Source organism: Telopea speciosissima, chromosome 5 (assembly GCF_018873765.1).
Source record: "Telopea speciosissima isolate NSW1024214 ecotype Mountain lineage chromosome 5, Tspe_v1, whole genome shotgun sequence".
NCBI lineage: Eukaryota > Viridiplantae > Streptophyta > Magnoliopsida > Proteales > Proteaceae > Telopea > Telopea speciosissima.
Genome location: NC_057920.1, coordinates 9,126,362 through 9,151,032, shown reverse-complemented (window position 1 = coordinate 9,151,032; position 24,671 = coordinate 9,126,362). Strand labels below are relative to the sequence as shown.

Below are 24,671 nucleotides of genomic sequence, written 5' to 3'. Positions count from 1 at the left end.
AATAACTGAAAATCAATAAAACTTACATCTTACAGCAAGATCCACAAGTTTATAGAATCAAAAGTTCCCCAAAAAAAAAAAATCACAGCTTTAAAGAAATCTTAACTTCTTCTAGATTCCAATTTTAGGGTTCCAATCAATTCAGGTCGATTCTGATCTAAGTCTGACCAGAATTGATGGAGGCCCAATCCCATGTTCGATCCTGGGATAAAACCTTGTGAATTTATCTACTCCGGACAAATCGAATTAAACCCAATCTTTCTCTTTTTTCCAATTTATCGGACCCCAGTTTCTCTTCATCAATGATGAAGAAAGAATCTCTTCAATCATGGGATATGGCCCACTGAATGGACTGGAGAAAGGTATTTCTCTCTCTCTCCCACAATAGGGTAGTTATGTCATTTCATAGAAGGGAAGAGAGAGAAACAAAGAAGCACTAGCATACACTACGCAGCCTGGCAGCATTCTTTCTCCATAACAATAATATGGCCTTCATAGTTATTTCACCCAATATCATGTTACCGATAGTTATCATGCTAAAATTATGAAAGAATTTGGTCTTTGGACCATACGAATCGGAACCAGATCAGGTGAATTGCCCGATTTAAATAGGAACCGACGGCACTTGATCTCGATCCTCGTTGATATTCTTCCCCCTTTTTTAGAATCAGTGGTGAATCATGTTTGGTCTTCATTTTGGTCCATTGTATTCCTCTTTTAGTCAGTAAAAATAACAAAAAATCAATGAAACTTACTTCTTGTAGCAAGATCCTCAAATTCATTGAATCAAAAACTCACTAGCATCACGTAAGTCTTCACAAAGGAACATTACGACTCCAATATTAATGCGTCTCCAAGCATCGCAACTGCAGTTAAATGGGCAACTAGGAATCAAAAACTATTTTTCAATCTCATGTCATTAGGGTTTTTGTGGTGCAAATTTACAGCCACAAAAATGTTCTCTCTCCATTTGAAAAGGACCTCATCTGACAAGAGATTAAGGTGTTAGGCAGACACGGACCACTTCAATAATGATTAGAACAGAAGTTCACAACCTAACAACAGGAAGGGAGTTGGAATGTTATCTCTAAGCAACCACAACACGCAAATATAAACCCAAGATTATTTGCTGAAGCCAACCAAGATCCTTAAATGGAATACAAACTTTTCTAGATTCTGCACTAGTTTAGAAGATTTGCTAAGTTTATAAACTATCACATCACATCCTTAATTACCAAGATTGTCTACCACTTTGATTACAACTTTGTTAGTTTATCAAAACACATGCATAAACAACATGAATGATGCCCATTGTAGAAGAAAATTCTCGGATTAATTAAGATTCGCTCCTTTAACATCAACTTGGGAGGAGCTACTGTTCAAAGATAGGCCTTCAATGTCACCTAAAATTTTCAGAGACTACAAGAAAACTTCTCTTTTTCTCTCCCCCCCACCTCTTACCCATTGTTTTATTAAGGAAGCTTCACTTCTTGGCAATAAATTTTCAGTATCATTATATTCTCTTGTCAATACATCTTTCATCAACTTCAACTGAGCAAATTACTTCCCACTCTTTTCGCTTCTTAATATACATTGACAACCCAAGCTAACAGGTAGTATGCAAATTTCAGCTCCAACTCTAAGTGAGATTCAGCAACCATATTCTGGATTTGCGGTTAGCTTTCTTATTCATGTACAGGATTCCTCCAAAGGTGGGGAACCCATCCATAATATTAGTATCTTTTCCTTTTTCTTCATGCTATAAAGTATAAATATATTTCATTCCTTCTCTTTCTTTTCAGCCAACCTCCTTGGGATGCCAAGAAGATATCTGCCTATTTTCTTCATGACCACTTCTTTCTGATTTTTGTTCACTAGAGCTGCCAAAATATCATCTCTCTTTCATATACTAAAGTTTAATCTGCTTTACTCATCTGGAAAATTAGAGAAAGATATTTTTAACTTTGAATTGTATGTTGCTCTTTCTTTTCTGTTGTTTTCCTGCTTGTTACTCTCACTTCACTAGTTAGGGAAAAATTGAAGAAAGGAAAGACAGTCCAACCAACAGGAAATTAAAATCTGAATACTTCTAAGGTTTAATGAGGTATTCTTTGACAGGATGAAGTCACAATTAAAGTGTGTTTCGGTTCCTGGAACTGTGATAGTTGGTGCAGGGCCTTCTGGGCTAGCCACAGCTGCATGCCTCAAAGAAAAAGGTGTCCCCTATTTGATACTTGAAAGAGAGAACTGTTTAGCCTCCCTATGGAAACTTAAAGCATATGATTGCCTAACAGTTCACCTCCCTCGGAAATTCTGTGAGCTCCCTCATATGACATTACCACCAGATTTTCCTGCATTCCCAACAAAATTACAGTTCATAAGCTACTTAGATGCCTATGCTAAGCACTTCTCTATTGAGCCTGTGTTTGGGGAGGAGGTTCAACAGGCAGAATATGATTCAACCATGGGATTCTGGAGGGTGCAGACCCTGAGGTACAGATTTTTTTGTCGCTGGTTGATTGTGGCAACAGGAGAGAATGCAGAACCTATATTGCCTGAGATTCCTGGGATTTCAGATTTCCAGGGGGGATACCTCCATTCTAGTTTGTATAAAAATGGAGCCAATTTCAAAGGTGAGAAGACTTTGGTTGTTGGTTGTGGGAACTCAGGCATGGAGATTAGCTTGGATTTATGTAACAATGGTGCCCAGCCTTTCATGGTAGTAAGAAACGAGGTAACATGCTATTTCTATTGTTCATTTTATAATAATAATTAGCTTCTCTTCATTCCTTGCTTGTGATTTTAACTACCCCATTTCTTTTGTATTCTTGTTTTGACTAGAATGAATTATAGTCACCAAGTCAGGTGGCCTGATACTAGGACCAGTGAATTTTATAATTGGCTTAATGTTTTGCACTATTAAACTAATTTCCCAAACCACCAATCATTTTGTTCTTTTCTTCATCAGGAAATCATTTTGCACCTTCTTTTTTTTGGTATAACTTTCTTATTTTAATATTTGTTTTGAGTTTGGTGTTTTCTTTGAATTTGTAATTCTGCACTCCATGATATTCTTTCAACTATATTGTCTGTCTCCTGCTCTTTTAGATTTGAACTTCATGTCCAGTAACATTCACTTGTATTTGAAATTCATGACAAGCACTTCATGATCCATGTCCATCTTTTCTACAAAAGAAAGGGTTCATGAGCCCTAGTCCTTTAAGCACACACCTGTGTGGAGTAGATCATTCAACAACTGCGGCACAAGTAGACTTGAGTCCAAAATCCATCGAAAAAATCCTTCCCAGTCGACGGGACTCTACATGTGACTGGGAGTCTATCCCTTGCTCGGGCATAAGCCCTTACCCTGTCGGTCTTGAAGTGATACTCATTTTTTTTATCTCATTATGACTTGGTCATTTGGAAGAGATTCTTTCTTGATCAGAATAATGGAATGGAAGGCACTACAAGAAAGATTGCATACTTATTTCATCATTACTTCAGTATGCAAACTCTTTTCTTGCTGTCAATGCTAGCTTCCAATTTTTGTTTTTGTTTTATACTTTTAAGATCTCTTACATTTTTTTTTTATTTGGCTTCTTTTCTAAATACACAGAGTTGAATGTATGGCAATCATTGGAGTAACATTTCTTTCCACATCCTTACTTTTCTCCCTCTGAATTTTATTGGTTTTACCATGGCACTTCATCCTAGAAAATCTTTCTATGATATTTCATTTCCATTCATTTCTAACTGGTTTTAATATACGATCTTGCAGTTGCATATTTTGCCCAAGGAAATGCTTGGGAGATCAACATTTGGTCTGTCAATGTGGTTACTTAAGTGGCTTCCTCTAAGGATAGTTGATCGGTTTCTAATCCTCAGTTCGCGGTTAATTCTTGGAGATACACGGCAATTCGGTCTTAGGAGACCCCAAATTGGGCCCCTTGAATTGAAGAAAACTACTGGAAAGACCCCAGTTTTGGATGTTGGTACTTTAGCCAAAATCAGGACTGGTCAAATCAAGGTCCCTAGTCCCCACTAGTTTCTGTTAATTAAATATTTTCTTCACTGTTGGAGTTTATTGGGGGAAAGAATTGTTACTAGTTCTAAATGTCTCTAATGGTTGGTTACTAACACATCCTATGGTATTACATAAAAATGAGACTACTACTTTTTCTTTCAGAAAATTGAGTTGCAGAGGCTCAAGATTTCAAGACAAATAAATTTGGGGGTTTTGGGTGTGGGTGGATTTCAAATTCCTATACTTACCCAATTAAGTTCTATGCTACATTCACTGGGATTATGCATGATATATGGGCATCAATGGGCATCAACAAATTGGGATGTTGGGCCAAGCTCTGACACCAAGAACAAAGATATAATGAAATAAATGATTAAGTAGTTCTTTGGAAAAGATCTTATGAAGGGAAAGTTAGGTCAATTTTGTTTTTTTTTTCTTTTTTCTGTAAAACCATCAAGTGTACTTCAAGACAAGATGACATTATAGTCTTTCTAATATACAAGAATAAATTTTTAGGAGTATTTAACCATGATTTAGACGGACAAAATAAAGGATCAAATCCAAAAGAGGAATCTCAACACAGAAACAGGGGAGCATGACACGAATGCTTATGTACAGGAAGGCATTCATGAGTTGCATTGTTAATGTCTCATTCTTCGTGGTGTCTCCAGGTTGTTCCTGGTATACATAGACTCACAGCCAGAGGCGCAGAATTTGTGAATGGAGGAGTAGCAGAATTTGACTCGGTGATTCTAGCTACAGGCTACAGAAGCAATGTACCTTCATGGCTAAAGGTAAAATGGAACTAACTTGTATATAGTGAAAACAGAAATGTTTCAATATCATCATTCCAGAACTTGGTGACTCAAATCTTTGACGGGGCACTGTCCTAAAATATATCCACTAAATAACCTAAATTATCTAATTTAGGGCCTAAACCATGGATGGAAAACAAGAAAGAGGATATGTTGGTAAAGTAAAGTTGATATTTTGGATAGTCTTTGATACATCCAATATTCATCGGGCCAATCAGTGGCCGCCACGTGTCACAGGGCGACCCGAACCAAGGGAAACGAACCAGGGTCCCAATACCCGGGCGCGGCCAGCACCAAGGCGCGGCCACACCCAGGCGCGGCCAACACCAAGGCGCGGCCACACCCAGGCGCGGCCTGCACCCAGGCGGTGCGGCTCGCACCCAGCGCGGCCTACACCCAGCGCGCCACACCCAGCGCATGCTCCGCACTCAGCGCTGACTCGCACCCAGCGGCCTGCACCCAGCGCGCGCCTACACCCAGCGCGGCCACACCCAGCGCGGCTGCACTCTGTGCGCGGCCTACACCCAGCGGCCACACCCAGCGCTGCCTCGCACCCAGCGCTGCTTCGCACCCAGCGCCGCCACACCCAGCGCGCCTCGCACCCAGCGCTGCCTCGCACCCAGCGCGGCCACCACCCAGCGCGCGGCCACACCCAGACGCGGCCACTACTCAGGCGCGGCCTCACCTAGGTGCGGCCACATCCAGGCGCGGCCTCTCACCCAGGCGTGGCTACACCGAGGCGCGGCCTCACCCAGGCGCGACAACCACCCAGGCGTGGCCACATCCAAGAGCGGCCTCTCACCCAGGCACAGCATCGTGGGCACAAACGTGAGGTGGGGGCCACTCACCTATGACCCGATCGTATCGCTACAAGACTCATGTCACCACCAGGACTCTAGACCACCGCTTAGAAGTCACGTCATCCAGACGGATTCAAGTACCAAGGACGTTATCACCATACGCGGGTATCTATCCACCAAGGATCCTGATGCCACTAGGACACTCCCTCCCACGGGGAGATGGCCAATCAGGATAGAGCCCCGTTACCCAGGACCTCTATCCACTCAACGGCGCAATTGCCATCAAACTGGGACTCTCCACACCGTCATATGCTACTATAAAAGGCAAGGTACACAACCCCATCGGGACATCTAAACTCATCTTGAATAATCACTATTCATCCTTTTGCGCCAGAGATCTAACTTTGGCATCGGAGAGCCCTAGGCCGGGACCACACCGGTTCTCTCTGTTGACCCCTTTGGTCCACTTGCGGTGACGGCACTCGCAGGACCGCTCGACGATTTCTTGACGCAACAGATTGGCGCCTCAGGGAACGACGCTAGCCATTACGACTACTAGCTCGCTTCCATACTCATTCAATGGCACGAAGGAAGACTACCACCACCAACAACGGAGCAAGGAATGGATCACCACCCCCAGAGGGCTCTCGCCGCAGAGCCAACGACAGACCATGTCCCTCTGGGAGGAGGAGATCCCCTTAATAACCGGGGCGTGATCGCCGAGCCCAACAATGACGAGGCCAACGATGTGGTGGTGGAGGTGACACTTGACCCCAATGCTCCAGCCCATGTGGGTCGATCAACGACCGCAACGGCAGATCCTCGGTGAACAACGACTCTTTCGAGAATACCCAGGCGGCGACATCTCACCGTCGGAGGACTTCACCAAAGCAAGGGTGGAGTCCATACCTCAACAAGAGCCAAACCCTAGGAGATCATCTCCCGGGGCGCGAGATCGAGAGACTGCGCGACGAGCAACCCCACTCCGCACAGGGGAGCCTTCCCAAAGATCCCAGGAGAACAAGAGACCTCTCACCACGGTCGAACGTGGGAGGACGCCAACACCCGGGCGAGGTGTCTAGCCCGCAGAGATCGGTCCGGAGGTCTCGTGTTCGACTGGACGACTAGAAGAAAGTCACATACCACGACGAAGCCACCCCTTCACCTTCACGACAGGATTCATCACGGCGTGACCATTCCCCATCCTACCAACACTCAAGGCGGGAGGGGACATCCAGAGAGAGCGTGAACGAGGTCGCGGCGAACGTTCGGCCAGCGTGGGGGCGTATACGGGACGAGGAGCTCGATCAAAGACTCCGCGACCTGGATGAGAAGTCGGAAGGGTTGAAGAAGCAAACCAAAGGCGAGACACATTCCATACCTGGACAACACCCCTTCTCGGCAGAGATCATGTCACCACACTACCTTCCGGTTTCGACTACCCACCTTTGAACTCTACAAGGTACCACCGACCCTAATGACCACATCAACTACTTTAATGGCATGATGACGCCGTATGGGGGTCGGACGTGGTATCCTGTCGGGCATTCCCTGCGTCCCTTAAGGGAGCAGCCACATCATGGTTCTCCGTGCTACGACCGAGATCTATATGCTCGTTGCGAGCTATGTGAACAGTTCGTCACCCGTTTCCAAAGCGGCGCAAGCGTAAGAAGACCACCGTCAATCTACTAAATGTGGTACGTAACCTGGGGAATCTCTCGGGAATACGTTACGGTTCACCAAGGAGTCCCGGAGGTTCGAGACTTGGATGACCGACACGATGCAGCCCTAGCAGGAGGTATTAGGGACCTGGACTTGATCAAGGACCTGGCACGCCATGAGACCAGGACTATGAAAGAGCTCCTGGAGCGGTGCAACGAGTTTGCAAATATGGCCGAGGTACTACAAGCTAGAACAAAAATAATCGAGGCCAAGCCACGGACAACAAGAGGCCAGACACTGATGACCGCAAAGAGGGTAAGAGGTCGAGGACAGAGCGCCGACAAGAGCAGAGCGATCGCCCATCCAGGAGGACAGACCGCGCCCGTAGAGAAGTGAGAGGAAAGCACCCCGAGTTCACACCATCGAACACCACCAGTCCCGTATACTCATGCGAGATCCAGACCGTGACCTACTCCATTGGCCACGACCCATGCTAGCGGCCAGAGAAGCGAAACCCTAACAAATATTGTCTCTTCCACAAAGAGAATGGGCACGACACGAGGAGTGCTATCAATTGAAGAGAGAGATAGAACAACTGGTAAAAGCAGAAGCTTGAACAAATATGTGAAGGGGAGACGTGACAACCGCTCGGGCCAAGGAGATAGAGGTCGCGACGGAGACAGAGTGGAGCCGAGACGAGAAGAAAGAAGAACGGATCGAGAGAGAGCCGCCCGTAAGAGCGGAGAGATGCCACGGAACCTAGTGGCACCAAGGGACCTCCCATCCTCACCATACTTGGAGGACCAGGGCAAGAGTCCACCGTAAAGCTAAAGCTCATGCCAGGTTCGTGGGAGTGGCAGAGAAGCCCAAGAAGATAGCCAAGATCGAGGCGGTGATCTCCTTCTCGATGAAGACTTGGAAGGACTAAACTTCCCGCATGAAGATGCCTTGGTAGTACAGTGGAGGTAGCCAATCGACCTGCACACGTGCGATAGACACAAGGCGTCGTTGACGTACTCTCCTTGGACGCCTATCGACGATTCGGGTTCGGGGACGACCACTCAAACCAGAGCCCACTTATCTCCATGGATTCTCGGTGCCACCGCCTCCATCGAGGTACCATAGAGCTACCCGTCACCTTCGGGTACACCCTCAACAAGTAACCATCATGGTAAATTTCATGGTAGTCAAGTCCGTGGTGTCCTTCAACGGCCTCCTAGGGCGACCATCACCGATGCACCTTAGAGGAGTTATATCACCACTTCACGAAGATGAAGTTCCCCACCGAGAATGGGGTAGGCGAAGTCCGAGGAGATCGAAGAAAGCAAGGGAGTGCTACGCCACCTTCATGAAAAAGAATAATGGCAACACCGTGGAATGGCACTCTGCCTAGAGAGCATGATCGATGACCAAGAGATGAACTGACGGAGAGAAGGGGAAAGCCAGGGGAAGACCTCATCCCATGGCCCCTCGGCCAGACGACCCCTCCAAGGTCGTTCAGTCGGCTCTTGCTAAGCAAGGAGCGAGAAAGAAGGGCTTGGACACCTCCTCCAAGCGAACATGGATGTCTTCGCATGGTCGACCTCCGACATGCCAGAATACCACGCTCCATAGCGGAACACCGACTACATGTCGACCCTACCAGAAGCCCGTTCAACGAGCGGCGTAACTCGCCCTCGACCAACAAGCGCAATCAAGGAGGAGGTCGAGAAGTTAAGCCGATCGGGGTTCATCGAGAAAGGAGAAGTTCCCAACCTGGCTCGCCAACGTGGTCATGGTACCAAAGCCAAGTGGGAAGTGGAGGATGTGTGTCGACTACACCGACCTGAACAAGGCATGCCCAAAAGATGAGTACCCATCGCCCGGATCGACCCATCGACGACGCCACCGCCGGCCATGAGATGCCGAGTTTCATGGACGCCTACTCCGGATACAACCAGATCCTCATGTATGAGGATGATGAGTCTTACACCGCATTCCGACGGACAAAGAGAACTATTGCTACAACGTCATGCCGTTCGGGTTAAAGAACGCAGGGCCACCTATCGGAGAATGGTCAACAAGATGTTCGAGGAGCAGATTGGGCGCAACATGGAAGTATATGTGGATGACATGCTCGTGAAAAGCGTCCACACCAACCAACACCTGACCGACCTAGAGGAAGCATTCACAGATCGAGGAGGAACCAGATGAAGCTAAACCCGCAGTGCGCCTTTGTAACGTCGGGAAAATTCCCGGGGTTCATGGTCTCGGTCCGTGGAATAGAAGCCAACCCATCCAAGATCAAGGCCATCCAAGAGATGGCACCTCCTCGAACGGTTAGGGAAGTGCGAGAGGTTGAATGGAAGGGTTGCCGCCCTTTCCAGGTTCGTGTCACGATCGAGTGATAAGTGCTTACCATTCTTCAAAATATTGAAGAACCTCCAAGCCCTAAGGACTTCACATGGACGGAAGAGTGCCAAAAGGCGTTCGGAGAATTGAAGGAGTACCTAGAGAGCCCACCCTTGCTTGGGCGACCGGAACCTAACGAAGAGTTGCGGCTCTACTCGGCCGCCACCCCTGTCGCGGTCGTGCAGATCGTCTAAGGAAGAAGACAAAGTCCGAGGCCCATCTACTACGCCGCCATGTCCTCGATCGATGCAGATACCAGTACACTAGGATCGAGAAGGTAGCCTATGCATTGGTAATGGCAGCCAGGAAGCTACGACCATACTTCCAAGCCCATACCATCATAGTCCTCACGCACTACCCCGAAGAAGATACTACACAAGCGGACGTCTCCGGGAGATTGATAGCATGGGCGGTGGAGTTAAGTGAGCATGACATCGGTTCCAACCCAGACTACCATCAAAGGCCAAGCCTTGCGACTTCGTCGTTGAATGCACCTTACCAGAGCAGAGCCAGGAAAAGAAAAAAAAAAAGGAAGAGAGAGAGGCCAAGTGGCTACACAAGAGGCCATGGCCAAAAGACCACGACCAAGAGGCCACGGCCAAAGGGCTATGGTCGTCACCTATCAAGAAAAAAAAAATAATATTTTGGGTGCCATCCGTCAAAGGCACGCCCAAAAGCAAAGAAGAAAAGAGAGAAGAAAGAAAAATAAAATGGGGGTCTTTGGCCATGGCCAAGGACCACAATCGAAAAACCATGGTAGAAGTTCAAGGTTCGAGGTTCGAGGTTCGAGGTTCGAGGTCCGAGGTCCGAGGTCGGGAAGTTCGAGATGGTTCGAGTTCTAAGGATCGAGAATGCAATCGTTGATGCACTGTCCAGTGCTAGCCAATGATGAACTCGTAAACCTAGCCAATGCAAGGTACGTGGAAATATTACATGAGCTAACATGCCGAGAAGCAAGTTAATGAGATTGAGGAGGGGCCTAGCTAGATGGACCCTATACTCAACTACCTACAGGACGACGCCTTACCGTAAGACAAGGCCGAGGCAAGGAAGGTCGGATGAGAGCTGCAAAGTACACCGTCCTAGACGGGTATCGTACAAGCTGGGGCAACAAGACCACTACTCCTGCCTAGGACCCAAGGGGACAGAGTACGCCCAGCCAAGTCCATGAGGGGATAGGTGGAAGCCACATGGGGGACGAGCCCTAGCCTACAAAATCCTCCGCCGGGACTATACGGCCACGAATGCAAGAGGAGGCCATCCAATATGCCAAGAAGTGCGAGCAATGTCGGTTGTTCGCCCAAGACCCCATCTACCCGCCACCAAGTGACATCAATCCTCAACCCCATACCTTTGCCATGTGGGGACTAGACATCTTAGGCAACTTCACCGCAAGACCAGGAAAGAAGTACCTGGTCGTCGCGATCGACTACTTCACAATGGAAAACAATTCAACAACCCTAAATTCCAAGCATTCTCACGGCTACAACATCGACTATCGGCCGTGTCGGTAGCATACCCACAGCCAATGGTCGTGTGGAGGTCACCAATGTAACGCTACCGAAGGAGTCAAGAAAAGGCTAGAAGGAGCCAAAGGCAAGTGGGTAGAAGAGCTACCAAGCGTCCCGTGGGCATACCAAACTACGAGACGGACGCCCACAGGAGAGAGCCCATTCCGCCCAAAGATATGGCACAAACATTGGCGCCGTAGAAGTCTCGCCCCATGTCCCATAGGGTTCTCGCACTTCAATGAACGCACCTATGTCGACGATCGCGCCGAACCTAGACTTTATAGATGAGGTCCGTGAAAGAGCACTACTAAGGAACGTCGCCTACCAAGAACGCATCGCCAGTGACCATGACGCAACAGGGGTCAAGGAAAGGCTATTCCACCAGGGAGATTTAGTACTACGGAGGGCAAGTGCATCACAGCCCACGTATGCGGGAAGTCGTCACCCAACCGGGAAGGACCCTACATAGTCTCCAAGCAAATACGCCCAGGGACCTACCGCGGAAGACTCCGGGGGCAAGAAGGTAGACCGTGCACTGAACTCACTATACTTGAAGAAGTACTATCGCGAAGTAACAACAATGAGTTTGGCACCACCAACAAGAGTAGTAGATGGCATTACGGCTTTCAAGGATGAATTGAAAAAAATTCGGAATACTCGCTTCTTCTACTACTCAACGAGGCTTCGTGCCTAAGGCGATATGCCAACATTGAGGCTTCGTGCCTAAGGCGATATGCCAACATTGAGGCTTCGTGCCTAAGGCGATATGCCAACATCGAGGCTTCGTGCCTAAGGCGGTATGCCAACATTGAGGCTTCGTGCCTAAGGCGGTATGCCAACATCGAGGCTTCGTGCCTAAGGCGGTATGCCAACATCGAGGCTTCGTGCCTGGCGATATGCCAACACCGAGGCTTCGTGCCTAAGGCGGTATGCCAACATCGAGGCTTCGTGCCTAAGGCGGTATGCCAACATCGAGGCTTCGTGCCTAAGGCGATATGCCAACATCGAGGCTTCGTGCCTAAGGCGATATGCCAACACCGAGGCTTCGTGCCTAAGGCGACATGCCAACACCGAGGCTTCGTGCCTAAGGCGATATGCCAACACCGAGGCTTCGTGCCTAAGGCGATATGCCAACATCGAGGCTCTACGCCAAGGCGTTAACCCACCAAGGTCCAAGGATCACCAAGGCACGACGCCACTACCAAAATCCTATGACTATCAAGGGTCGAAAGCATCAACGCGCAAACAATCACCAGGAGACAATGCAATCAATATCAAGGCGACAAGGATCAAACCATATCAACATCTAAAGAAAGAGTCAAGGACATACAAAAGTAAGCATCACAATCCAAAAGTTATCATCAAAAAGTCAACATCCGTAAAGAACATCTATAAAATCGGGGCATCTAATGGAGGAGCAAATTCTCCGATCCGTAGGAGACATCATATCGCCTCACCGGACAAGCAACACTCTCCTCCGGTAAGACGGCACCCTCTCTGTCACCACAACATCATCCTCGGGAGAGACACGAGCCACTATAGCAGCCTCGTGTAGCAACAGAGTGACCTCGGGAACCTTGAGAAGTCATAATCACGGGTCTTCTCCAGGATGCGAACCGCCAAGTCCGAAGAAGTCAAGACGCTAGGAATGAAAGCCAACTTACTCCTAAGGTCACCAACGAATAGAAGCTCTGAGGCCCTACGATTCCTACCGGGTGGAATCTCCAGAAACCTCCTCCTCCCCTTCACTACCAACAGGGGAAGGCAAAGAAGAAAAAGTATCCGCGGGGAAGAAGACTCCTCAAGGGATCCAACCACGACCGCAATGATCGTAGTCATTAGGTGATGACATGGATAAAATAATGAAGCGACTAGCTACTTGCTCGAGCAACGATCTCCCGACAAGAAGCCAAAGAAAAATGAAATGAAGACCACCTGCAAAGTATAAACAGCAGATCCATCACGAGATAAGAAGAAGGGGAGTGGACAAGCATGAGGGTCCATCACACCCACACCGTGGCCACCATAGGCGCGGCCTCACACCCACAGCACCATCCCAGTGCGCACCTCACACCCAGCGGCGGCCACCCAGCGCCGCCTCACGCAGCGCGGTGACCCAGCGGCCTCAAGCCCACAGTGCGGCCACCCAGCGCGGCTTCGCTCCCAGCGCGCGGCCTCACCTAGGCGCACCGCATAAAGAAAAAAAAAAAAAAAAAAAAAAAGTGTAGGAGGTAAGGTTTGAACCCCAACCTCTCCTACCTCATTACTAGAGTTACGGTGTAAGCCCCGCAAGGAAAGTCCGTTTGCGCGGACCCCTCACTATGCATCTACTCTCTTGGACATCCTATCCCAAGAGAGTGGGGGCAAATGATACATCCAATATTCATCGGGCCAATCGGTGGCCGCCACGTGTCACGGGCGCCAACCAAGGGAAACGAACCGGGGTCCCAATACCGGCGCGCCAGACTAAGGCGCGCCACACCCAGCGCGCTAACACCAAGGCGCGCACCACACCCGGCGCGCCCGCACTCCAGCGCTGCTCGCACCCAGCGCGCCACACCCAGCGCGCCCGCACCAGCGCGACTCGCACCCAGCGCGGCTCGCACCCGCGCGGCCTACACCCAGCGCTGCCACACCCAGCGCGGCTCCGCACCCAGCGCGCCTCGCACTCCAGCGCGGCCACACCCAGCGCGGCCGCACCCAGCGCGGCCCGCACCCAGCGCGCCACCACCCAGCGCGGCCACACCCGCACGCTGCCACTACTCAGCGCGGCCTCACCTAGGTGCGGCCACATCCAGCGCGCCTCTCACCCAGCGTGGCTACCGAGGCGCGGCCTCTCACCTAGGCGCGGCCTCACCCAGCGCGACAACCACCCAGCGTGGCCACATCCAGGAGCGGCCTCTCACCCAGGCACAGATCGTGGGCACAAACGTGAGGTGGGGGCCACTCACCTATGACCCGATCGTATCGCTACAAGACTCATGTCACCACCAGGACTCTAGACCACCGCTTAGAAGTCACGTCATCCAGACGGATTCAAGTACCAAGGACGTTATCACCATACGCGGGTATCTATCCACCAAGGATCCTGATGCCACTAGGACACTCCCTCCCACGGGGAGATGGCCAATCAGGATAGAGCCCCGTTACCCAGGACCTCTATCCACTCAACGGCGCAATTGCCATCAAACTGGGACTCTCCACACCGTCATATGCTACTATAAAAGGCAAGGTACACAACCCCATCGGGGACATCTAAACTCATACTGAATAATCACTATTCATCTGTTTGCGCCAGGAGATCTAACTTTGGCATCGGAGAGCCCTAGGCCGGGACCACACCGGTTCTCTCTGTTGACCCCTTTGGTCCACTTGCAGGTGACGGCACTCGCAGGACCGCTCGACGATTTCTTGACGCAACAGTCTTAAAACAATTAGAGTTGAGTAATCGGTATCCTTTTTTGGACACTGGCCCATCCAAGATGCCGGATACCTATTAAATTGTTTGGAATGGACACCATCACACGCTCATAACAAAGAATTCAAACATTAGAATGCTAAGTGAAACTTGCAGACATCATATTTCACATTTCACAATAAAGTTTTTGTACAGATGCATTCTTGATATTGGTGTTACCTCTGCTTTGTTTGTTACTTTTTGTTTCTTCTCACAAGGAGGAAGAGTTCTTTAACAAGCATGACGGATCTCCAAAAACACCATTCCCCAACTGCTGGAAAGGCAAGAATGGACTATACAGTGTAGGCTTTAGCAAACAAGGCTTGCAGGATGCTTCTATAGATGCACAGAGAGTTGCCCAAGACATTGCAAGGCAATGGAAGTCCGAGACAAAGCATTTGCACTTCGATTACCACATGGAACGAATCGTATCCCACCCACGGCTCCACGCACATATTTCTTCTATCTCATCTCTTCGTTCAAGACTTCAAGTTAATCAAGTTGGTTGACACTTTGAAATTCATCTGTCATGGCTTAAAAAGGGATCATTGTCAAACATATTTCTTAGTTGAGCAATCTGAATAAGAGCTCTAATCCATCTGAGCAACAAATCCTTGTAAAGAATCCATCTTTCTGTCATATGAAGTCATATAAAAGTAAAATTAGTGTGAACTGAGAAGGATCCTGACTTTCTCGATTCTCTTGCTTCTCCCAACTGTTACACCTTTTTTTTTTCACTACCATAGAACATACAAGCATTGTCTACCATCCAAAAGAGAGAATAGATCATCACCAGTTAAGTTACCCCATCCATAATTGATCTTAACGGATTGCAGGGGTGGGAGATAATGTTTCATCACCGAGTTGTGGGGATTAGGGCTTAGGAGACACACCTTGGAAGACTTTACTGTTCCTAGTTTTCCAGATGTTCTGGTTCTGCCACATCACGGAACAGAGAAGAAGGTTTCGTCCCAACTAAGAAAAGGGTTCTGAAACCAGCTAAGGAACCTCTGAATCAGCGAAGTGCCATCATCTTCCACCATGGAGTTGGTAAGCAGTGCCAAACCACATCAGCTTAGCAACTAAAATGGCACCCAAAAGCTCAATTATCTCTGACTTCCCTTCTTCACAAAGTGGTTAAAGATTTACGTATCCATCGTTGCAGTTCGCTCGCCTGCAAATTCGAATGGGAAATTATCAGGGCCACCCCTGACGTTTGCCTATATTTTATAAGGCATACCCACTAACTAATTCCACATATATCCCTTACCGTTAGTTAGGAACAGTTAAGTAGTGATGTCATCCATTTAATATTTTTTAAAAGACATTTCTACCCTTCTTAATGAGAATTACCTAATCTACCCCTTCAATTAAAACACCCATAAACCCTTCTTCTTCACACTCACCGACAACTGCAACCTACCGTCTTAAACTAAGTTCGGCGATGCTTCTTTCTTGAACAGAGCTGCCGAGAGGAGCAAAGTCAGCTGTGGCGTCTCGGAATTATTCGATTCCTTCCATTGAATTTAAACTGAAAAAAATAAAAACTAGAGAGGTGGATACTATGATCCGGAATCTCTCTGCGTTCTTTTTTAGAACCTCAAAAGCGGAGGAACCCCCACCACTTCCTCTCCTTCCAACTTTGATTCATTCTCAATTATAGTTAATTAGTTATTCTAATCTGCTTCTTTTTTTTTTCTTTCAAGATAAAATTATTTATTATTAATGGACACTGATAATGCTTCCACCATTAGAATCAAGTTCGCCAGAGCTAAAGCTTGGTATGGTCAAAAAAGTGGAGTGCCTCGACGAGGGGTTTTAATCGGATGATGTGGGGAGCTTTAGAGACAGTGGCGAAAGAACCGCCATCCTCGACGTGGGCTTTTAATCGGATGATGTGGGGAGCTTCAGAGACAGTGGCGAAAGAACCGGCGAACCGCCATCCTCGAGGTGGGTGGGACTGGTAGATCACAGGAATCGAACGGACCAACTTCGTCGATTACAATATATTCGTAAGGACGGTTTGTCCTTGTCCCTGCTCTACATTCTCCATCATCGGGGTATCGATGATGATACTGCTACTGCTGACAGTGGCTGGTAGTACGGTTGGAGTGAGTATCGTTGGATATGTCGACACCGAGAATCCTATGTTGCAGTTCACCGCCGGCGGTGGTCAACTGCCTGATTGTGTTTTCTTGGTGGATGACTTCTTGTTCTTCACTTCCCGACCCCCATGAACTATCAACCAGAAAGATTAAATCAAATTAACACAGAAAAAGAGAATAGATTTGCTTGATAAGATTTGGGATTTAAAGGGGAAAAATTGACTTCAGAGGTAGGGTCATGTCGAAGAGGCTAGATCCCGACGTCTACGATTGAGGTTGCTTCACCGGAGGAAATACTTCTGGGCATGACTGGCGATCTGGGTTGGATTATGAGTCTTGACAAAATTTCTAGAGATACCCCTCCAATCTCATTTCCCAACCTTCTGGAGACCTAGTTGTAGCCATTGTTGCCGCAGTGAGAACAGTAGGGCGACATCTTTCTTTACCTGTGCCGTCTCCGATAGGTTTTCCGGTGTATAGAGAGAGGAGAGTGGGGGAGTTCGTTTGCAGACGGAAAGGGACGGGTGGAGAGAAAAGAGAGAAATACGGGAAAGAGGGTCAGGGTAGAATGAAATGGGGGAAATTTAGATGTTGAAATACAGCCGTTGGATTATGATAAATCACGTGTAAAAAGGTGTATTGGTCAAAGAAAATTTTTATGTTAACACCGTTAAAAAATGGGTAATGGTTGATATTATGATAGTTAATGGGTGTTCCTTAAAATATAGGCAAACATCAGAGGGTAGCCCTGATAATTTCTCAATTCGAATTGATATGTATTTAAGCGAACATAATTCATTTGCGGGGTGAACCACTTGATTCCCCGTAGCTTCTTCCAGGAAGACTAGGGGGTTGGAATGTTGGATGGAGTTCGGATGAAAGAGCGTTGGGCTCCTCTCTAGCGCGACAGGGATTGTAGCACACATCCAATGGCCCTCACTGCTTGGGCATGCAGCCCAATACTGCGGGCCGACGGATGGTGCGCAACAAACCCTGTCATGCTACAGAGGACCCAAATCCAATGAAAGAAGCCTATACTCAGGGTTTAGAAAATCGGTTGAATCAACCGAGACCGATCCCCCTGATTAGAAGTGTGGTCATGTAGAGTAGTGGAAGGGTGCTGGACACGAAGAGGGACAGGAACAACGACACAGCTCTAGAAAGAGAGCAATCCTGGAAGCATGGAGTGAGGAATTGGTATCGGATGGGCCGATCCATATCAAGGTTCTAAAACTCGAGTTTCAACTAGGTTTCGACCAACTAGAAATCGAGTTCATCTCGGTCGAAACCTAGGACTTTCTCTAAGCTAACTTGAACCTTGGTTTCGAGGCCTAGAAATTGTTTTTTTACCCTGATTCTTGTTGTGCTACCCATTTTGGACATTTTAAACCCAATCCATGCATTAGTTTCACATAGAGAACACTAAAAATATTACTTATGGTTTTGATCCAAGTTTGATATTGTATATTATTCTTGGACATGATATATCTAATAAGGTTTGATCAACACATAACTTCTTCAATATAAATGAGATTTAAGCAATCTTGGATTTGTTAGAAAACTTTGTTTTGATAGCTTTCCAACAAGTCCAAGATTACTTAAACCTGTTTTACATTGAAGAAGTGATGTACCGATCAAACTTAATTTGGTATATGCGAATGCTGTCAAAATCGTTCTACATGAAAATATTTTTTGGACATCAAAATCAGTGAATATTTTACCGTACTTTTGGTTTTTAGCAATGTTTTACCATATTAAGATTTATGAAATTTTTAGATTTAAGAAAAATCTCAGTATTAGAAAGTTGAAAATTACACTTACCATCGAAAATCCAATTTTTGTTCTTGAACTAGGGAGTTGATTTTTTTCCTTTTGAAATTTGTTTTGTAATTATTTTTATTGGATTCAAATAGGGGGTATTTGCTTATTTATGAATAATATCTTAAGTAAATGAAATACAAATACAAAAATAACATAACTAATTAGTGTCTATCCAGGTTTTTGGCTTGGTTTCTGGCAATTTCTGGCATAAATACTTGTCTATCCTAGTTTCAAGTCAAGTTTACCTAGTTTCGATGGGCATATGTGTCGAAACCACCAAAATATGGTCAAAACCATCGAAACCCGATCAAATCCTGGGATTTTATAAAATCCCCCCTTCAACTCGTCTCGAAAACCTGCAAAACCGAGTTAACTCGGTGTTTCGACAGGTTTTGATCGAGTTGTTCTTCCATGATCCATATCAGTAACCAATATGAATTGAGGTCGATACCTGGGCGATCCTATATCTACGTATCAATACGTACCAAAGGTAAAAACTAAAAAGGTTTTAAAAAAAAAAAAAGGGCAAATCCGTCCAATCTAAACCGATATAGGTCGTCTCAATAGGATCAATATCGTCCGAGATCAATATTGATCCCGATATCAATTACAAATCCCAGCCTAAGAAGGATGTGGCAAGACGAGGAGGGGGAACGGAGGGAAGGGAGACGGAAATGGGCGATAGGGGTGTCAACCGATTGGACCAGTCAGTTTCGATCAGGCCTAATCGATCTCCACCAATTTAAAGTCTTGCATTTTTTCTTGTCGTTTACCGATCCATAACTGGGTGTAGATTAGTTGGACTAATAGGGCTATAATGTAACTAATTGGACCATAGATGATCCTTAAACGGGTCATAAACGAGCTATAATCAAACTAAATGAGCTTAACCAGGGCATGAATGGGCTATAATCAGATTAAATGAGCTATAATTAAATTATATGAACTTAAATAGGCTAATGAGGCTATAAGCGATAGAACATTCGTCGGGCCACTGCCTTGCATCGGGAACGCCCACTTATTCAATTCTTGGGCACAATAACATTTAATAATCGAACAGGCCGGTCGAAGGCCTCAACCTATCGGTTCAACCATAGGGGCATGGAAGAGGGGAGGATGCAGGAGAGGGAGAGAGTATGTAGGGTGGTGTGTTGCAGCAGAAGAGGGAGGGGAAGAAGACAAAGTGGGCGCAAGAGGGGCAGCTAGAGAGAGAGAGAACAGAAAAAAAAGGGGGCAGGGGAGGGACGAAGGCAGGGGCAGTTGCAGTGAACGCTAGGGCGGGGAGGACAAGGATGGGAAGAGAGGACGAGGAGGGAACGAATGGGAGAGAGAGACAAGGGAGTTTCTTCGATCAATTCATTTCCACACAGTCGTCCTCTGTATTTGCAACGTATCCTTCATTTCTTTGATCTCGATTTGCCTTGTTCTTCACATCATTTTCCTTTGTGTTTCTGGTTCTATAATGGGATGTATTGGGTGGGCAAAGTCGTCATATGTGACAGAACTTGGCTGCATTGTCTGTGAGGAATTGTCCGAATTTGGGCCTGGCAAGGATGGCTGGTCTAGAACAGTAGAACCCCTCTCTCCTTGCTACTCATTCTCTCGCTATTGCTGGTCATTGCATCATTCCCATCCTTGGCTGGAACGAAGATGATCCTTCCATTGTTGTTGCCTCCCACTGTAGACGGGGGATCTACAGGCTACAGTGTTTCGAGACAGCTTGTAGACAGCAAGGGGAACTTCGCCGAGAGGGAGAGGGCATTGCAGCTTGTGTCGAGATTTCGTAGGAGGAGACTTGGGTGTGTGTGTGAATAAGCCGATTCAGAAAATGGCTGGGTTGGAATCGGGTAGACCTGATTCTGGTTTTTTGCAATCACCCAAAAAAAAAAATTCTTCACTATAACAAGGTCCATACATGTGATATTTCAACAATGCAAAGAATGCATTCACATTCCATTCAAAGAAAAAGCCTTTAATGCTGCCACTGGTTGGTGATCAGCCCTCAAAGGGAACTAATAGGAAGTACTGAAGAGCAATAAAGAAACCCAAAATTATTGGAAATAAAACCCAATAGAAACAGTGTGTTTGTATGACAACGTAGGAAATTTTCAACAATTAAAACCAACTAAAAAGAAATTTCACATCTCAAGATTCCACATACTCTCAGCAATTATTTTCGGCCTTTTAACTTCCTCTGCCAGATTGAGAGATGCTGATATCTGCAGTTGGTTTGGGGGGGGGGGGGGGGGGGAGGAAGTTAAATATCCTCAAAAGAAAAATTACCTTCTGAAAAGAAGACTTGAAAGGATATCGTCTTGCCCATCAGTAGTTTCGAATAGCACATTATTCTTGTCAAGATCGAAGATCCTAATGACAGTTTAATAATAGGGAAGCGCAGAGTTCAAGTCAGGGTTTAAAAACTCAGAATCAGGATCCAGATCAGTCCATGCGAATTCCGATCCAGATTGTCCGGAATTGGGACCCGCCTCTGCCTATTCGGATCTGGATTAGCCAATCCTATCCAATTTTTCAATCGCTGCTTCAACTTGAAGTTAGGCTCCTTTTTGCACTGTTTATCTAATTGTGTCGGGGTTAGTGTTAAATATAGGAAAATTGGACATCTTAGTGCCAGTGCTGTGGAGCAAACATCTTATTATAGGTTTTGCAGCTGCTTCAACTTAAAGTTCAGAAACTGACCTGTTTATGGAAGAATGGAAATATAGAAGAAGAGACGGGAATCCACCTGCCGAAACCTATGAATCCACACAGCATCAATTAGAAAACTGAGAACTTTATTTACCGTAAACGGTGAGGAGGCTCAATACATATATTTAGACTTCTGAAACAGACTTTCCTAATCCTTCTCTAAACTGGAAAACAAAAATAACAACAGAAAAGCCACATGCTATGCGGTTTTTGAATTCCTACTAAGACTAGGACTCTTCACTTGGGCATAAAACTTCAAAGAAAAAATACAAATGAGATGTAAATTCCTAATTAGACTACGATTAAAGACAAGACTCAAAACAGACACTAACTTAGAAAATTGACCCCGACATGGGATGAATTACACTAAAACTAGAAGCTGATCTACCCATGGGATAGCCCCCTCTCTCCCTACCCTTAGCTGCTTCATACAGTGTTGTGTGCGCTCCATAAATTGAGAGCTTAGACTACACCCTGAACCCCTAACCTTGCCCCTCAGCCCTCTACAGAAAAGGAATGACAAATTAAATTGCCAAACTTCACTGAAATGAATGGAGTTGCACAATGAAAGACTTCTTAGCTGACTGGAAAGTCCATCATATCTATAAACCAAGAAACCAAGACAACACCTAGAGGCACCTATGAAATCTTACAAGAATCATAATGATTGTAACAAACCTGCAGATTATGCAGAGAGAGGTTCCATCTTCTTAAGAAAGAAAAAAACTTTAAGGAACTTGTAGAGAAATATCATTCAACAAAAAAGGGGATTTGCAGAGAAATATATATGTGAGAAAGAAGTGGAATGCCAAGTCACTACTTGATAGTCTTAAGTGCAAAAATTAGATACATATTTGTCATAAACAGGTATAGGACAGCAGATATGTACGCAAAAGCAACTTTCTGTAAATCAATGTGTTCTGAACGGGGTGTTTCTTCACAGTTTCTGTGTGATGTTGGGAAGAGCATGTTCAAGAATGATATATGTACGTAGCGAGTGCGGGCGAGAAAGAGAGAGAGAAGATCATCTCTGATTACCAAAATTTGCTGTATGACAGCATTTTCGACATCAAAGTTGTTATTAGACAGCAAACAGCAGGGCTGGATTTCAAGCTCGATGCTAGAGCATTGGATGCCAAAATGGATACATAGAGCTCTGTTGATAAGTTATGGAGTGGAAGAGTGTTTACTTGAAGATCGGTAGAATTTCAGGCAATAATAGTGCCTTCTGAAAGCAATTATTTGAACATTTAAAAAGACCATAAAGGGACACCAATTTAAAAGCTGTATACACGGCTGAACATTAGCAAAGTCAAGGATAAGGGAGTTGATCTGAAAGGCCATAATATGGGGCAAAGGTAGGGAAGACAGGAAACAAACATCATGCGCCATGTAATAAAACTATCATAATGCTACATGCATAGATGAGATATTTAAGCTTGACAAAATAAGTTCGTTATTGATAATATGGAGAAGAATCGCAGATGGAAATAAACATCACCTCCAACATGTAGCTGGAGCAGGTACCAGTAAATGTGGGGATCTCTAAGCAATACTGATAAGTCTAAGTTCTAAATTTCACAATTTGTCAAAAAAAAATACAGTTTTGGTTGGTTCTTCTAAGACCGCAAGATGTTTTGCATATTTTGGAACAGTTACATCAAATTATGGTAGCATGTAGTCTATGACAGTAAACTTCATTTTCTTGGTCTTTTTTAGGTCATCAGAGTTCTGTTAAATGAATCTTGAGTTATATTGGAGTTTTAGTAAATTATTTTGGGATTTAAATTTGACTACAACTACTTTTGCTTAGAAACTATAACTTATTTGAATTTCTTTTTAGTCACTTAATAGTATCCAAAGGTCAAATGACTCCAAAGGATTTCACATATAAACGACATATGTGCTGATTTGGCACGCAGATTGGAAAGAAATAGACTAATAATCTGACATTAGGAAACTACATTTTAATTTCATAGTCATGGGATCACTTGGTAATTATGAAATGTCGGACATCTTCCACTAAAATTTGTAGAACAAAACATTCTTGTCTTCAGAACTTATGTTATCTGAAAAACTGACATTCTCTACCCAAGTGTAATAGAACACAAATTTTTCTCTGAAAATATTTTCAATATTTGACATTACAAATTTACAACAAATGAGCCTTCATTGAAACGTGTAGTCACTATGAAGCTCCTCGCCATTGAACATGAAGGAAATGAACTCCAGCAACAAAAGAATTGGACACTAAAAAGAGGTGCAGGCTCAAGCTTTCAATAAAAATTCTAGAACGCTACGGGAAAAGTTTGTACCTTGAAAGACCCGTTACTCTTGGAATCTCTCCACCACTCCAGGCCCATGACCTTGTCGGATGTCTGATACGAAGCCCTAAACACATCGTCCCCATAAACCCTTTGTGACAACGTAAAGTCCCACGAATTCTTGGCGAAATCGTAGCACTGCTCAAAGGTCCTGATCCCTCCATGCACATATGTGTACTTCAATTTGCAGTTCCCAGAACCCAAAACATAATTAGCTGAAACTTTGTTAGCTGAATCGAAGACAATGGTGCCATCGAAAATCGTCCGGTTATCACCACGCCCATGAATGTAAGTCAAATTCAGAGGTTTATCCGAAACCTTAATCGTGTTCATGAACAGAAACCTCACATCCTACGCGGGTAAACAAAATAAACAAAAAAAAGGAAAATTTGAGCGCTAAAAAACCCTAGTTTTCTTCTCTTGCGTAAACCTCAGCTTCGAGGTTTAAGAATTACCTTTTCGGGAACATTGTAATCGACAATGAAGGAGCCGGGCTTTTCAAGAGAAAGAGCGAGACCATTTAAGCTAGGACCATTGACGACCGTGGCGTCGGTCATGGAAGCACGGAGGTTAACATCGCCAGCGTTAATGGCGAGAGTTGCAGAGGAAATGCTTTTTTCGGTACCGTATCTTCCCCTAATAGTAGCCTTCATCTCTCTAGACGCTTTCACTCCTGATACGTGAAGCAAGATAACGAAAGAGAAAGCGATGACGGTTCTTCGCCGCCTTGTCTTTCTATCACTCTCTCTTTCTCTCTCTCCCGCCGTCCCCGCGAGCGCGCGCACGCCTCCTCTTACACCCGCTTATGTGTCTCTCCGGTGAGAAGAACACTTGGCTGGAGTTCGTGAGTCACTCTCCCAGACTCCCTCCCGGATCTTTATCGCCCCCAGTACTGGGGGCGGTCAAGTGCCATCATGCGGCTGGGGCATCACCCATGTGTGCATGGTGGGGCCACAGCCCACTATGCACACATGATGGTGCCCCAGCCGCATGATGCAAAATTGACCGCCCCCAGTACTGGGGGTGATAATTTTCCCTCCTAGTCCCTAGTAGTG

General features: G+C 45.9%; 2 protein-coding genes, 1 long non-coding RNA gene and 1 pseudogene across 4 annotated transcripts; 1 reads left to right on the top strand and 3 right to left on the bottom strand.

The window, feature by feature from the left end:
• Positions 1 to 1,400: 1,400 nt before the first annotated feature.
• On the bottom strand, positions 1,401 to 2,225 carry LOC122662517. The gene is made up of 3 exons (XR_006333048.1): positions 2,117 to 2,225; positions 2,013 to 2,017; positions 1,401 to 1,631 (listed from the first exon to the last, which is right to left on the bottom strand). It is a non-coding gene; the product is annotated as an uncharacterized LOC122662517 (long non-coding RNA).
• LOC122662514 (indole-3-pyruvate monooxygenase YUCCA6-like) lies at positions 1,604 to 15,183 on the top strand. 2 transcript variants are annotated; one of them, XM_043858168.1, is made up of 5 exons: positions 1,604 to 1,712; positions 2,119 to 2,734; positions 3,779 to 4,027; positions 4,696 to 4,818; positions 14,879 to 15,183. In XM_043858168.1, the coding sequence occupies exons 2-5, from the start codon at positions 2,120 to 2,122 to the stop codon at positions 15,167 to 15,169; spliced, it is 1,278 nt and encodes a 425-aa protein (XP_043714103.1). In that variant the 5' UTR covers positions 1,604 to 1,712; position 2,119; the 3' UTR covers positions 15,170 to 15,183. The 2 variants fall into 2 exon arrangements, with proteins under 2 accessions (XP_043714103.1, XP_043714102.1); XM_043858167.1 differs by lacking the exon at positions 1,604 to 1,712 and adding an exon at positions 1,935 to 2,031 and having other exon boundaries at positions 2,071 to 2,734.
• Positions 15,184 to 16,382: 1,199 nt separating this feature from the next.
• LOC122661843 lies at positions 16,383 to 17,765 on the bottom strand (annotated as a pseudogene).
• Positions 17,766 to 20,612: 2,847 nt separating this feature from the next.
• On the bottom strand, positions 20,613 to 24,318 carry LOC122662515 (outer envelope pore protein 24A, chloroplastic). The gene is made up of 3 exons (XM_043858169.1): positions 24,072 to 24,318; positions 23,608 to 23,967; positions 20,613 to 20,805 (listed from the first exon to the last, which is right to left on the bottom strand). The coding sequence occupies exons 1-3, from the start codon at positions 24,267 to 24,269 to the stop codon at positions 20,725 to 20,727; spliced, it is 639 nt and encodes a 212-aa protein (XP_043714104.1). The 5' UTR covers positions 24,270 to 24,318; the 3' UTR covers positions 20,613 to 20,724.
• Positions 24,319 to 24,671: the final 353 nt, after the last annotated feature.